Source organism: Saimiri boliviensis, chromosome 16, assembly GCF_048565385.1.
Source record: "Saimiri boliviensis isolate mSaiBol1 chromosome 16, mSaiBol1.pri, whole genome shotgun sequence".
NCBI classification, from domain to species: Eukaryota; Metazoa; Chordata; class Mammalia; order Primates; family Cebidae; genus Saimiri; species Saimiri boliviensis.
In genome coordinates, this window is record NC_133464.1 from 66,687,586 (window position 1) to 66,699,947 (window position 12,362).

The 12,362-nt window shown below is 42.0% G+C and overlaps 1 protein-coding gene across 2 annotated transcripts in view; it reads left to right on the forward strand.

Annotated features, from left to right (window-relative positions):
• Nucleotides 1-1,897: 1,897 nt before the first annotated feature.
• Nucleotides 1,898-12,362, forward strand: part of EPSTI1 (epithelial stromal interaction 1) — a 98,130-nt gene continuing 87,665 nt past the window's right edge. Inside the window, exon 1 of one of the 2 annotated variants that reach the window (XM_010344928.3) lies at nucleotides 1,898-2,199. In XM_010344928.3, the coding sequence (XP_010343230.1) occupies nucleotides 2,012-2,199 (188 nt within the window). In that variant the 5' untranslated portion in view covers nucleotides 1,898-2,011. The remainder of the gene's footprint in view (nucleotides 2,200-12,362) is intronic. The other variant, XM_003934378.4, reaches the window with a different exon arrangement.

Genomic DNA, 12,362 nt, shown 5'->3' on the forward strand with positions numbered 1-12,362 from the left:
TCTACAAAACTCTAATGCCTTAGGATCGCATAGAAACCCTGACTGCCGCCGGGCACGGTGGCTCAAGCCTGTAATCCCAGCACTTTGGGAGGCCGAGGCGGGTGGATCACGAGGTCGAAAGATCGAGACCATCCTGGTCAACATAGTGAAACCCCGTCTCTACTAAAAATACAAAAAAAAACTAGCTGGGCGTGGTGGCGCGTGCCTGTAATCCCAGCTACTCAGGAGGCTGAGGCAGGAGAATTGCCTGAGCCCAGGAGGCGGAGGCTGCGGTGAGCCGAGATCGCGCCATTGCACTCCAGCCTGGGTAACAAGAGCGAAACTCCGTCTCAAAAAAAAAAAAAAAAAAAAGAAACCCTGACTGCCTTTCCTACCATGATCCTTGTTATTATTTTCTACTCTCCTGTCCCAGCCTTGCCCACCCTTCAATTTCATTCTTTTGTTAGCTATCAAACCTGCATTTGTCTTTCTGTTCTAAGCACCAGTAATGTAAGGAAGACAGTCCAGCTCCTAAGTGCCTTGCTGACCTAAGGCTGTGGTGCTCCAGCCACATGACAAACCCTGGAATTAAGTACACACCATGTAATTTTAAAGTGACAAGCCTGCCATAGCATAGCATCTCCTTCTTCCTGGTGAATTCCTATGTCTTTGATGGCTCATTCTCAAATGTCCCTTTTCCTGACTTACTCAGAAGGCTAATCCCTAGGTTCCCTGTGCCTCCACAGCTGTCATTTCATTTATCACAAAGTGGCATTCCCGTTTACCTGTCTCCTAGAATACTGCCAGAATGCAGGTAATGTGAGGGAGGAGCCTTCACTCTTCACTCCTCTTTGTGTAGGACAGCATTGTGACACTGGCAATAACCCCGGCACACCTCAGAATCATCTCAGAGCTTTTCAAAAATATGAATGCCAGAGTTCACCCGTGGACCTACAGAAACTGAGTCTTGCAAATCCATATATATAAATATATATATATATATATTTAGATGGAGTTTCGCTCTCATTGCCCAGGCTGAAGTGCAATGGCACAATCTTGGCTCACCACAACCTCCGCCTCCTGGTTCGAGCGATTCTCCTGCCTCAGCCTCCCAAGTAGCTGGGATTACAGGCATGTGTCACCATGCCTGGCTAACTTTGTATTTTCAGTAGAGACGAGGTTTCTCCATGTTGGTCAGGCTGGTCTCGAACTCCTGACCTCAGGTGATCCACCTGCCTTGGCCTCCCAAAGTGCTGGGATTACAGGTGTGAGCCACTGTGCCTGGCCACAAATCCATATTTTTAAATGGCCCCACATCACCATTGCACACTGCTCTGCACAGAGTAGGTATTTAATAGTTCTCGAATGTCTAGTTAATTACTTAGCAAGGCTGCCTGGAGAATCATGTCTACCTTGCTTCTCCGTCTTTGTGGGTTTTTGGTTTTTGTTTTCTTTTGATTTCAGTTTCCATTTCCTGTAACTTGAAAGTATCTACATTGGTAACAGCCACACAGCAGTCATTCCTGATAAAAGGCAACATTTTGTTGAGATGATTTTAGCTCCTGACCTAATCTCTGGTATTTTAAGGTTAATATTTTTTTACAGTCTCAAATATCCAGCGGTAACCTTAAATTAGAGTTATCTGTTAAACAGTTTCTCAAGTATCTTTCAGGATTGCAGTCACTTTACGGGCTAATCGCTCAACAAGTGTCCGTGGCTGGTCACAGTTATTCTAATTAACCTCTAAGGTGATTGTGAGACTTTAAAGGGTCTCACCTGTAGGAACCAAGCCAGCTCAAGTCAACATCCCACCAGCTGTTAACCCGCGGTAAGGCGGGAGGGCGCCTCAGTGGAGAAAGGATGGGGAAGTTCTCTGGGGCGGGCGCAGTCTGCAGTTGATACCGAGAAACCGAAACTCAGCTGTTAAAACCGCTGCCCTTGCACTTTGGAATCGCATCTCGAGACTCGCTAGGCGCCCCAGCCGCATCCCTCCAGCAGCGGCCGGCGGCCCGGGACCCGCGGGCTGTGAACCATGTACACCCGCAGCAGAGCGGTGAGCTCCGGGCTCGGCGCCTCCCCTGCCTCCCGCCCGGCCCGGGACCCCCGGGACCCTTACGGGCGGCACGGGGAGCTGGGCCCGCTGCAAGACCAGAGACAGGGTTTGGAGGCAGCCCCCGAGAACCCTTCGCGGGAGAGCATCGTGCAAGCCGGTCAGAGGCAGTAAGTGTTTTAACAACCTGTCTTGGGGGCGGGAGCCCGGGCCCCAAACATACTCACAAACACCTTCATGGTCCTAGGAGTTTGAAACCACAGGGATTTTGACTGAATGAAAAAGCTCCTTTGCTTTAATGAAAGCATTCATGCCTTTCCTTATAAGTTGAGTCGGCTAGTTTACAGACCTTTAGTAAATATTCAGGCCGGTTCCTTCCAGGAACATTACTCTCCTGACTTTGGTAACTGACGGCAGAATTGAAAGATACGGTGTTTAGAAACCGCCTAGGCATCCAGTAAGATGTCATTTTCCAGGTATCTCCAGAACTCATACTCCAACCGTATGGAAATAGGTTTTCCCTTACTGTTTTTAAAAACTTGGTGCCTGGTAGGGCGCGTTGACTCAAGCCTGTAATCCCAGCACTTTGGGAGGCCAGGGCGGGCGGAACACCTAAGGTCAGGAATTCGAAACCAGCCTGGCCAATATGGTGAAACCCCGTCTTTACCAAAAATAAAAAATGAGCTGCATATGGTAGCACGCACCTGTAGCCCCAGCTACTTCGGAGGCTGAGGTAGAAGAATCGCTTGAACCTAGGAGGCGGAGGTTGCAGTGAGCCGAGGTCACACCATTGCACTCCAGCTTGGGCAACAGAGCGAGACTCTGTCTCAAAACAAAACAAAATAACAAAGCTTGGTGCCCTAAATGAATTACTACATCAGACACTAACAGGTAAGGGTCAACAGGAAATGTGACATGGTATAGAAAATTCAAATTCTGCCTCTAGCTAGGAGCAAGCCTAAATCCCAGCAAGACTCCCAGATAAACTAGCCTCTTACAACCAGAGGACTGGAGCTGAAAGAGTGAGGAGGTGAGTGACAGTAGTATCTCTGTCCCAGTTGATGTGTGCTCTATGCAGCAAAAGATAGGTAGCGTTTATTCCTGGCTTTTGGTTCAAGGACTGCAGTGAGTATTTGGGAAACATTTATTATTCAAGTGTCATGGGCCTCTCTTTCCACCCAATGGAATGAACTTCTTTAAGTCAACAGTATGGTTTATCACAATGTCACTGCCTTTAAAGTGCTGCCTCTGTGAACTGGAACTGTCCAAATGGTTTTATTTTTAGTGTCTCCTTTTTCATCAACTTCTAGTCGTGTGAAAGACAAACCCTGGTTGCTAAGAAACAGTATATAACCTTATGACTGATAAACAGCAGATTTTCTTTCATCCCTTAGCTTTTGAAAGTACCAGGCCTTTAATATTATTATTCAGCTTAGGTTCACCCTTATATGGGGCAGATAAGCTGGAAATCAATTAGAGATTGTTAAGTTTCTCTCCTCCTCAGAATAATTGGTGTCTCACCACAATAGAAGCAGGCCTTTACTTTGAAATACACACACTATAGTACTTAACAGTAACAAAGGTCGTAGACATATGGTATCATGTCCATGAGTAGTTAATGATTAATACCATTTGCATGACTTTTTAAAAAGCATTTGTTTAGATCTAACCATTTATTTGTAAGCTCATATCATCACCTAAGTATTAACAGTTGCATCTATCTGTTTTCTTATTTGGTTGTAATTACCCTGGAATCTTGCTAGAGCAAATTGCTCAGAAAGAGACAGTTTTCTGATTGATAATCTGGGTCTTAAAACCCTGCAATTCCTAAAAGGATTTTCAAATAAACCATTAAAAAATACCCGGAAGAGTTTAGTTATCTCTCACAGAGTCTTCCTTTTTTTTTTTTTTTTTTTTTCATGTGAACCAGTTGCAGTAAGTATAGAATTATATATTCCCTTTTAGGGGTTTGATGTCTGAGATCCTGTTTGGATGAACTTTTAATTCTTCTCGCATCTCCATTAGTTACTTAGATTCACTTTCTCAAAATTTGTTTCCTTTAATGGAGTTGGAAAACCAAGGAAAACGAATGGCAAATAATATCTCAGTAGAATTACCTCCCTGCCCCCTGCCTCAAAATAAAGGCGGCATTATTTATTTTTGGATACATATTAGCACTTTCTGATTTAAAAAAATTAAGAAAAAAAGAGGATAGAGTTAATGCTTTAATAGTACAGCTTCATTTGTTCGCTCATAATGTGAACTTATTTATACGGTAAAGCATTTGTCTGGTTTTGTGTGTATCCTTCCATTAATTTCCTCATGCAGCCCCCGTGTGGGGATTAGGAACATGGACTCTGATGCCAGGTGGACCTGCGTTCAAGTTCTGATTATGCTGTCATTTTCTCTTGAACAAGATCCTTAGCTACTTTACGCCTCAGTTTTCTCATTACTGAATATGAGACAATATCAATTTCATAGGGTTTTAATTTTTCCAGGTGTGTATGCATAAAACATAACTTTGTGCATGGTAAAGTACTATGCCGTCACCCTTAAGTTGAGTGTTTGTGTCCTGTTAAACACACACATACACATATACACACAGGTTTAAAACACCTGCTTGTATGGTCAGGGATAGGGGCTCATGCCTATAACCGCAGCACTTTGGGAAGGCAATGTGGGAAGATTACTTGGGTCCAGGAGTAACATAGGGAGATCCTTGTCTCCACAAAGAAAAAAATTAGCCGGGTGGTGGCAGGCACCTGTAATCCCAGCTGCTCAGGAGGCTGAGGCAGAGAATTACTTGAACCAAGATTACACCACTGCACTCCTTCCTGAGTGACAGAGCAAGATTCCATCTCAAAAGAAAAAAAGAAAAGAAAAAGAACTTTAAATTAGCTGAGCATGGTGGCACATACCTGTAGTCCCAGCTACTTAAGAGGCTGAGGCAGGAGGATAGCTAGAGCTCAAGACTACAGTGAGCTGTGATTGCACCACTGTGCTCCAGCCTGGAGTGAGACCCTGTCTCAAATCAATCAATCAATCACCTACTTACATAGAAACAAAATATACTAGTAAAAGTCTATGGCTATCTCTTAATATATTAAATGATTCTGAGTACCTCTGATAGACAAGATTGAGTTCTTCATGGAATTTGAATTTATAGTTATTACAAGTATTTACTAGTTCATACTGGCTTTCCCAAATATTTTCATTTGGTGATTTTTATCTTGTTCTTAAATATCATAAGCTATCTACACAACAGAGGAGCTTACACAAACTTCTAATCCAAAGTAAACCTTTATCTTTTAATATTTTGCTTCTTTGTAAGTAGTTTACATTTGTATCATATCTAGATAAATATAAGACAAAGACATGCATTTACCTAGTTTTATCCAATTCTGGGAAATGGGATCTTACCTATGCTAGTAATATAGGGTTTAGTTCACATTCATATACTTGTCTATAACCTTGAGCTTGATGCTGTTTGAAGAAAATACAAAGAGATTTTGAAAATGAACCTATAATGTGGAATTTTATTTTACAGTTAACTTGAGCTGAATTTGTAAATTATGTTAATCTTAACATATTTGTGGCCTACTTTATACTTAGTATTATAGAGACTTAAATATGAGCAATAATAAATTAGTACTTATGGCCGGGCGTGGTGGCTCATACCTGTAATCCTTGCACTTTGGGAGGCCAAGGAGCAGGGATCACCTGAGGTCAATAGTTCGAGACCAGCCTGATCATCATAGAGAAATCCCATCTCTAATAAAAAAAATAAATAAATAAAAATAAATAAATAAATTAGCATTTATGTAGTACCTTTTACGTAAAAGCACACGATGTATATTAACTTTTTCAGTCCTCATAACCACCATGGAATAAGAGGATCTCTAGCTTAAAAGAACAAATTAAAAACTAGGAACAAATAACTATTCAACAAAAACATAAGCCCTTATGAAGCTTACTGTCTAATTGATGGGACAGGCGTTTATTAATCATTATGTGAATAAATATGTATACTATAAGGCAGGGGTACCCAATCTTTTGGCTTCCTGGGGCCACATTGGAAGAAAAATCATCTCGGGGTCCACATAAAATACACAAACAGTAATAATAGTGGATGAGCTAAAAAAAAAAAATCACACACAAAAATTCTCATAATGTTTTACGAAAGTTCATGAATTGTGTTGGGCCACATTCAAAGCTGTCCTGAGCCACCTGGGCTACATGCGCCTTGTGGGCCCTGGGTTCTACAAGCTTCCAAGGAAAGCCAGGGCCTGAGCTGGTTTGGGGAGCAGGAAAATCTTTCCTCAGACGTGACGTTTGAGCTTTGGTCTACAGGATAATTAGGAGTTGCGTAGTTTTTTCCCCTGACACCAAATATGTCATTCTAACAGCAACTAACTCTGACCCCAGTAAGTGTCCCACAGTTCCATTCTAATACTACTCAGAGTTAGTGTGGACCCCATAAATTAAGGGCTCAGTCTCACAAGACTGCCCCCCCCCCACACTTCAGACTTCGGACACTAGCTGCGAATTGAGTCTCCAGGCTACCTGTACTGCTCAGCTGACTACAAATGTGGGGGTTCCCACCTTCCCAAGCTTTGATAATTCACTGGAGTAACTCACAAAACTCACAGAAATCACTATATTTTTGATGACAGGCTTATCATAAAGGATACAACTCAGTCAAGTGGAAGAGACGTGTAAGGCATCTCTTGGGGAATGAAGAGATATGCAGTGGGGTGTGAAGAGTTTCTATACTCTAGGCAGATACTTTGATGTGTTCACCAACCTGGAAGACCACCAAACCTTATGGTTCGAAAACTTTTATTAAGGCTGTATTACCTAGGCATAATTGATTAAATCAGTGGCTATCGGTGATTAAATCTCCAGCGCCTTCTTCTCCCCAGAAATTGAGATGGGGCTGAAAGTTTTAACCCTCCAATCCCATAGTTGATTTTTCTAGATACCAGTCTGGGTTCTTAAGCACCAACAGTCATTGGCATACAAAAGACACTTAGCACTCTGGGAAATCCCAGGGTTTTGGGAGCTCTGTCCCAGGAACCAGGAACCAGGGACCGTGACCAAATATTTATTATTTATTACAGCACAGGAGTTTAAATGGCCTCTGGACAGCCAAAGAAACTTGTTAATCAGATTGTCTTCAGAAGAACTTACAGTGGGGAGCATAGTCAGCTGACAGCCCCAGCTGCCACCCATTTGGATCCATTACACCTTGCCTATGAGTGCTGGCTTGCGCTGCACCCGTCCCAGCCAATGGCTGAGCATTCCAGGGTGCCACTGCTGTTGCAGAACTGCCAGGCTCATGCGTCTGCTGCACAGCAACAGACCGAGACACTGACGATGGCACTTGCAGCAGAAGGGTTTGATCATCACAATGTTCTCAGGAAACAGGAGGAATTCTCAAGCCTCAAATTCATTCCTTCCAGGGGTCCTAGGCAAAGGTTTTTAAGGGGACTCATGAAGGGTGAGGGGCTATAAAATTTGGGGTTGTCCATTGGACAGCTCAAAGCTGGGCTAGCGAGCAAGAACCAGCTACAAGGAACTGGACCAAAGGGTAAGCTGGCTTAATGATGGCTGCTGCAAGCCTGATTGGATTTTATTTTATTTTTCTCTTGATCAATTTTATACAATTTTCTTGGGATGGTTTCAGTGCTAGCCCATTCCTGGCCCATATGGGACTCTTCTATTAGACAACATTTGCTGGAAGACTCCCCATATTCCTGTCCAAGATTTTCTCAGAAACCTTAACAGTCTGAGGACCTTGCCACTCAATCCTCTTCCCTTTTGTCATTTGATAGAATGAAAGTTGTCAGAATAAATATGAGGTCACTTGTGTCAAACACAGGGAGCTGGGGCCATAAAGGGAGGATTATCAAGCACATATGCCCGATAACAAGAACTCTCACAAAAGGCTCTGCAAAAACTACAACTTCGCATAAAAGCTACAACCTTACACAAAAACTACTTCTGCAAGGATATCTGCCTAGCGATGGCCTGTTCAACCTTGGACTGACGCTACCCTTGTTGATCCTTATAGCCAAGGATATTTGTCTCAAACAACTTGCAGCACCCTCCTCACTTTTCCTTTAAAAACCCTTGTCTTCCTTTACCTTCTTTTTTTTTTTTCTTTTTTTTGAGACGGAGTTTCGCTCTTGTTACCCAGGCTGGAGTGCAATGGCACGATTTCGGCTCACCGCAACCTCCGCCTCCTGGGTTCAGGCAATTCTCCTGCCTCAGCCTCCTGAGTAGCTGGGATTACAGGCACGCGCCACCATGCCCAGCTAATTTTTTGTATTTTTAGTAGAGACGGGGTTTCACCATGTTGACCAGGATGGTCTTGATCTCTTGACCTCGTGATCCACCCGCCTTGGCCTCCCAAAGTGCTGGGATTACAGGCTTGAGCCACCGCGCCCGGCTCCTTTACCTTCTTGAATATACCCACTGTGTTCCCACTGCAACGCTCAGTCCAGAATAAATCTAATTTTCTTTTGGAGAGCCTCTCTCGCTGTCTTTTATTTATGTTTTGGCAGTGGGAATCAGACCCGGTCTCATTCTCAAGGCTTTCCTTACCTACCCCTCTTCCCCCTTTCATCTCTTGCATGTCTGCCCTTGTCTTGGTGTCAGCTTCTGAAGGACCCAGACTAATACACCCTACTGCAACCACAACAGCTCAGACACCGTATTCATGTCTGCTGTTGCCATGCTATCCATGCAGATTGGAGAAACCCATTCTTTTTCTCACTTCCTCTTTTAGGGCCCAGGGAACATTTCCTTGATCCAACCTCAATGCATCCCACCAGTTTGTTGTGCTTGAGGGAAGGAAATAATCTTTGTAATCCTCTTCATCCCCAAACTCTCAAGGGAGATAAAAGGAGAATAAATGATGGTTTGCTAAGAGCGCTTCATCGCAGCCAATCCTGATATGTCTCTCTTTTCTCCTTAAAAAGCATTGTTAAATTTTGTAAAGTATTTTGTAACTATAAAATGGAATACAACGTGGGATATACACAATAACGTCACTAAGTTACAGTGTTAAATTTTTATTTAACACTAACATCACTATTTAATGTCTGTTTTCTAAAATTCTGAAGTTTGGTTTCTTCTGTGTAAGACAGAACTTAAGCCATTTTGTCTCACGTTATTTGCATCTGAACCAGCTACATAAAATATTCTGAAATTAAGCACAGGTGTTTACAAACTTATTAGAGCATATTAAAACTGCTTTCACTATTTCTTCCTCACTGCAATGTCCACATTTCAATTTTTGTCTTTATATGATTATGAGAAAATAAAATTCTGCTTATAGATGCTAAGGGGCCTGAATGCTTCAGCTATTGCTCATCCCTGGAGATGGATACTTGAATCGTGCTGGAGTTCTTTTAATGTTATGAAATAATAGTGCATCGGAAGAGAGTATCTGTGATTGTAATGAGTAACCTTCTTGATTGCTCAATATAGATGGTTATTCATTAGGGGATTATTTAAGTCAATCTCTAGTGTGCAGAAAGTTTATAAAGCAACAGAGAGTATTTAACTCTTACTAATGACATGTCTCAATGAGATGGGTAGATGTCTCAATGATTACCAGATATGAATACTATTTGACTTATTTTTTAAATGAGAAATACAGTGAAGCATTGCAATCTTATAGCATAAAGTAAATCAGTTAGGACCTGGAATAATTAAACTGGGTACCCCTGGGAGACTAAAAGCAAATAACGGCTCATGTGTTTTCAATGATTAACCATGTGCTAGATCTTGTGGTAAGTATGTCAGGTATATTATGGAATATTCTGTTCATGATAAGTCATTTGCTACTTTAAAGATGAGGAAACTGTGTCTTGAAAATTTAAATGATTTTCCAAGATCTCACGGCTTTTTGAGTGACAAAACCAGTATTCAAACCTGTGTCTGTCTGCCAAATTCTGGATCTTGAATATGATGTATAGGTGGAGGATAGAAAGAGTGATGGTGCAGCTAGCTAAGGTCCTATCATTGTTTTATAATGACATTAAGAAAAGAGAAATTCTATAGGCTAAAGAGAGTGGTAATATAGAAGCAGTAATGTGACATTTACAGCTGCAGAGAGGGGGAGGATTTCTTTCCTTATCTATCCCTAGGTTCATGGCTGATATCCCTATAACAAAAGATAGATTAACAAGAGAAAACGTACCCATTCATTTAACATAGGTTTTATAGCACTTAGGAGTGCTCAAAAATGAACACCCAAAGAACCAGGGTAAACTGTCTTTTTATGCTTAAGTTTGATGATGAGTGGATAGTTGTATAGAAATGAGATTGAATAAAAAGGAGCATGGTCTAAAAATAAACTAGGGAAGCTTAGCAAGGCCTGTTTGTGCAAATTCTTTGCGTCTCTATGTCTCTATTCCTTTCCTCTGGGTATAGGGAGGAGGGGGGGATCCCTCTGAAATGAGGGTCTTATGACCTGTCTTAGAGGAAGGTCAGAGAAATTTTATATGGCTTGCTTCAGGGGAGAAAGGCAGGAAAAGGTCAGAGAAGACTTCCTGCTTCTGCTGTTTTCTCAAATGCCAAGGTGCCATATTTTGGGATAACATGTGCTGAACCCCATGATAGCTTTAAAATGATTTGAATAGAGAAGTGGTTTGTAGGAGCAAATTTTCTATGTGGATTCCTTTTGTTTTGCTGCTTTTCACAAATGACAGTGAGCTTGGTAGCCTTATGTTAGTGTTACTGGCAAGGAGTCCTGATCTAGACCCCAAGAGAAGGTTCTTGGATGTCACACAAGAAAGAATTCAAGGCAAGTCTATAAAGTGAAAGCAAGTTTACTAAGAAACTGAAGGAATAAAGAATGGCTACTCCATAGGCAGAGCAGCCCTGAGGCCTGCTGATGGCTCATTTTTATGGTTATTTTAATTTTCTGCTAAACAAGAGGTGGATTATTTGTGTTTCCCCTCTTTAGACCATATAGGGTAACTTCCTGATGTTGCCATGGCATTTGTAAACTGTCATGGTGCTGGTGAGAGTGTAGCAGTGAGTGAGGACAACCAGAGGTCACTCTTGTTGCCATCTTGGTTTTGGTGGGTTTTTGCTGGCTTCTTTACTGAAACCTGTTTTATCAGCAAGGTCTTTATGACCTGTATCTTGTGCTGACCTCCTATCTCATCCTGTGACTCAGAATGCCTTAACTGGCCGGGCGCGGTGGCTCAAGCCTGTAATCCCAGCACTTTGGGAGGCCGAGGCGGGTGGATCACGAGGTCGAGAGATCAAGACCATCCTGGTCAACATGGTGAAACCCCGTCTCTACTAAAAATACAAAAAATTAGCTGGGCATGGTGGCGCGTGCCTGTAATCCCAGCTACTCAGGAGGCTGAGGCAGGAGAATTGCCTGAACCCAGGAGGCGGAGGTTGCGGTGAGCCGAGATCGCGCCATTGCACTCCAGCCTGGGCAACAAGAGCGAAACTCCGTCTCAAAAAAAAAAAAAAGAATGCCTTAACTATCTAGAAATGCAGCCTAGTAGGTCTCAGCCTTATTCAAGATGGAGTCACTCTGGTTCAGATGCCTGTGGCATTAGAGCAGTTACCTCACTGTCACTGTGCAACCTCAACAACATAGTAACTTCCAGAGATTTTTTTCAGACCTCTGATCATAGCTGACAGTGAGCAATTCATTTGACATCATGACCTAGTACATGTCTGAGTATATATTAGGGTATATATAACTGAAAAAATTTCACGAAACAATTTTCACCTTGATTATATGTGCGTTATATAATATATACTATATTTCTATTCTTCTGCATTAAAAATAAATCCATTGAATTGATTTTATAACCCATTAGAGGGTTACCTCCTACAGTTAGAAAAGCACAGTTCTATGCATGGCAGAAGAGATTGTTAGAGTAGATGAAAAGAAAAAGCATTTTGGTTGATTAGATCAAATTTACCTTCCTGATTGTGCAGGAGGGTAGAAATTACAGTCCTGTTTAGAAGGAATTTCCAACTTTTCTGCACTGGATTCCATTCCTCAGTATGGTATACATTTGTGGTCTGCCAAGTCTTGGGGAGCAGTCATTTTTGTTCAAATACAATATCATCAAAAATGAATGGGAATTGCTCAAAAAGTCTTTGACAGCTCAAATGGTGAATAAATCAACAGGATGATGAAAGCTTGAAAACACATAATACCTATAATAATCAGTAGAACCATAGCAGAAATGAGAAAAAAGGAAACTTTGTTCAATTACACAGTAAGGTTACTTACTTCAAAGTCAGTAGAGTGCTGTAAGGTTATACATATTAAGGTTAATTGCATCTA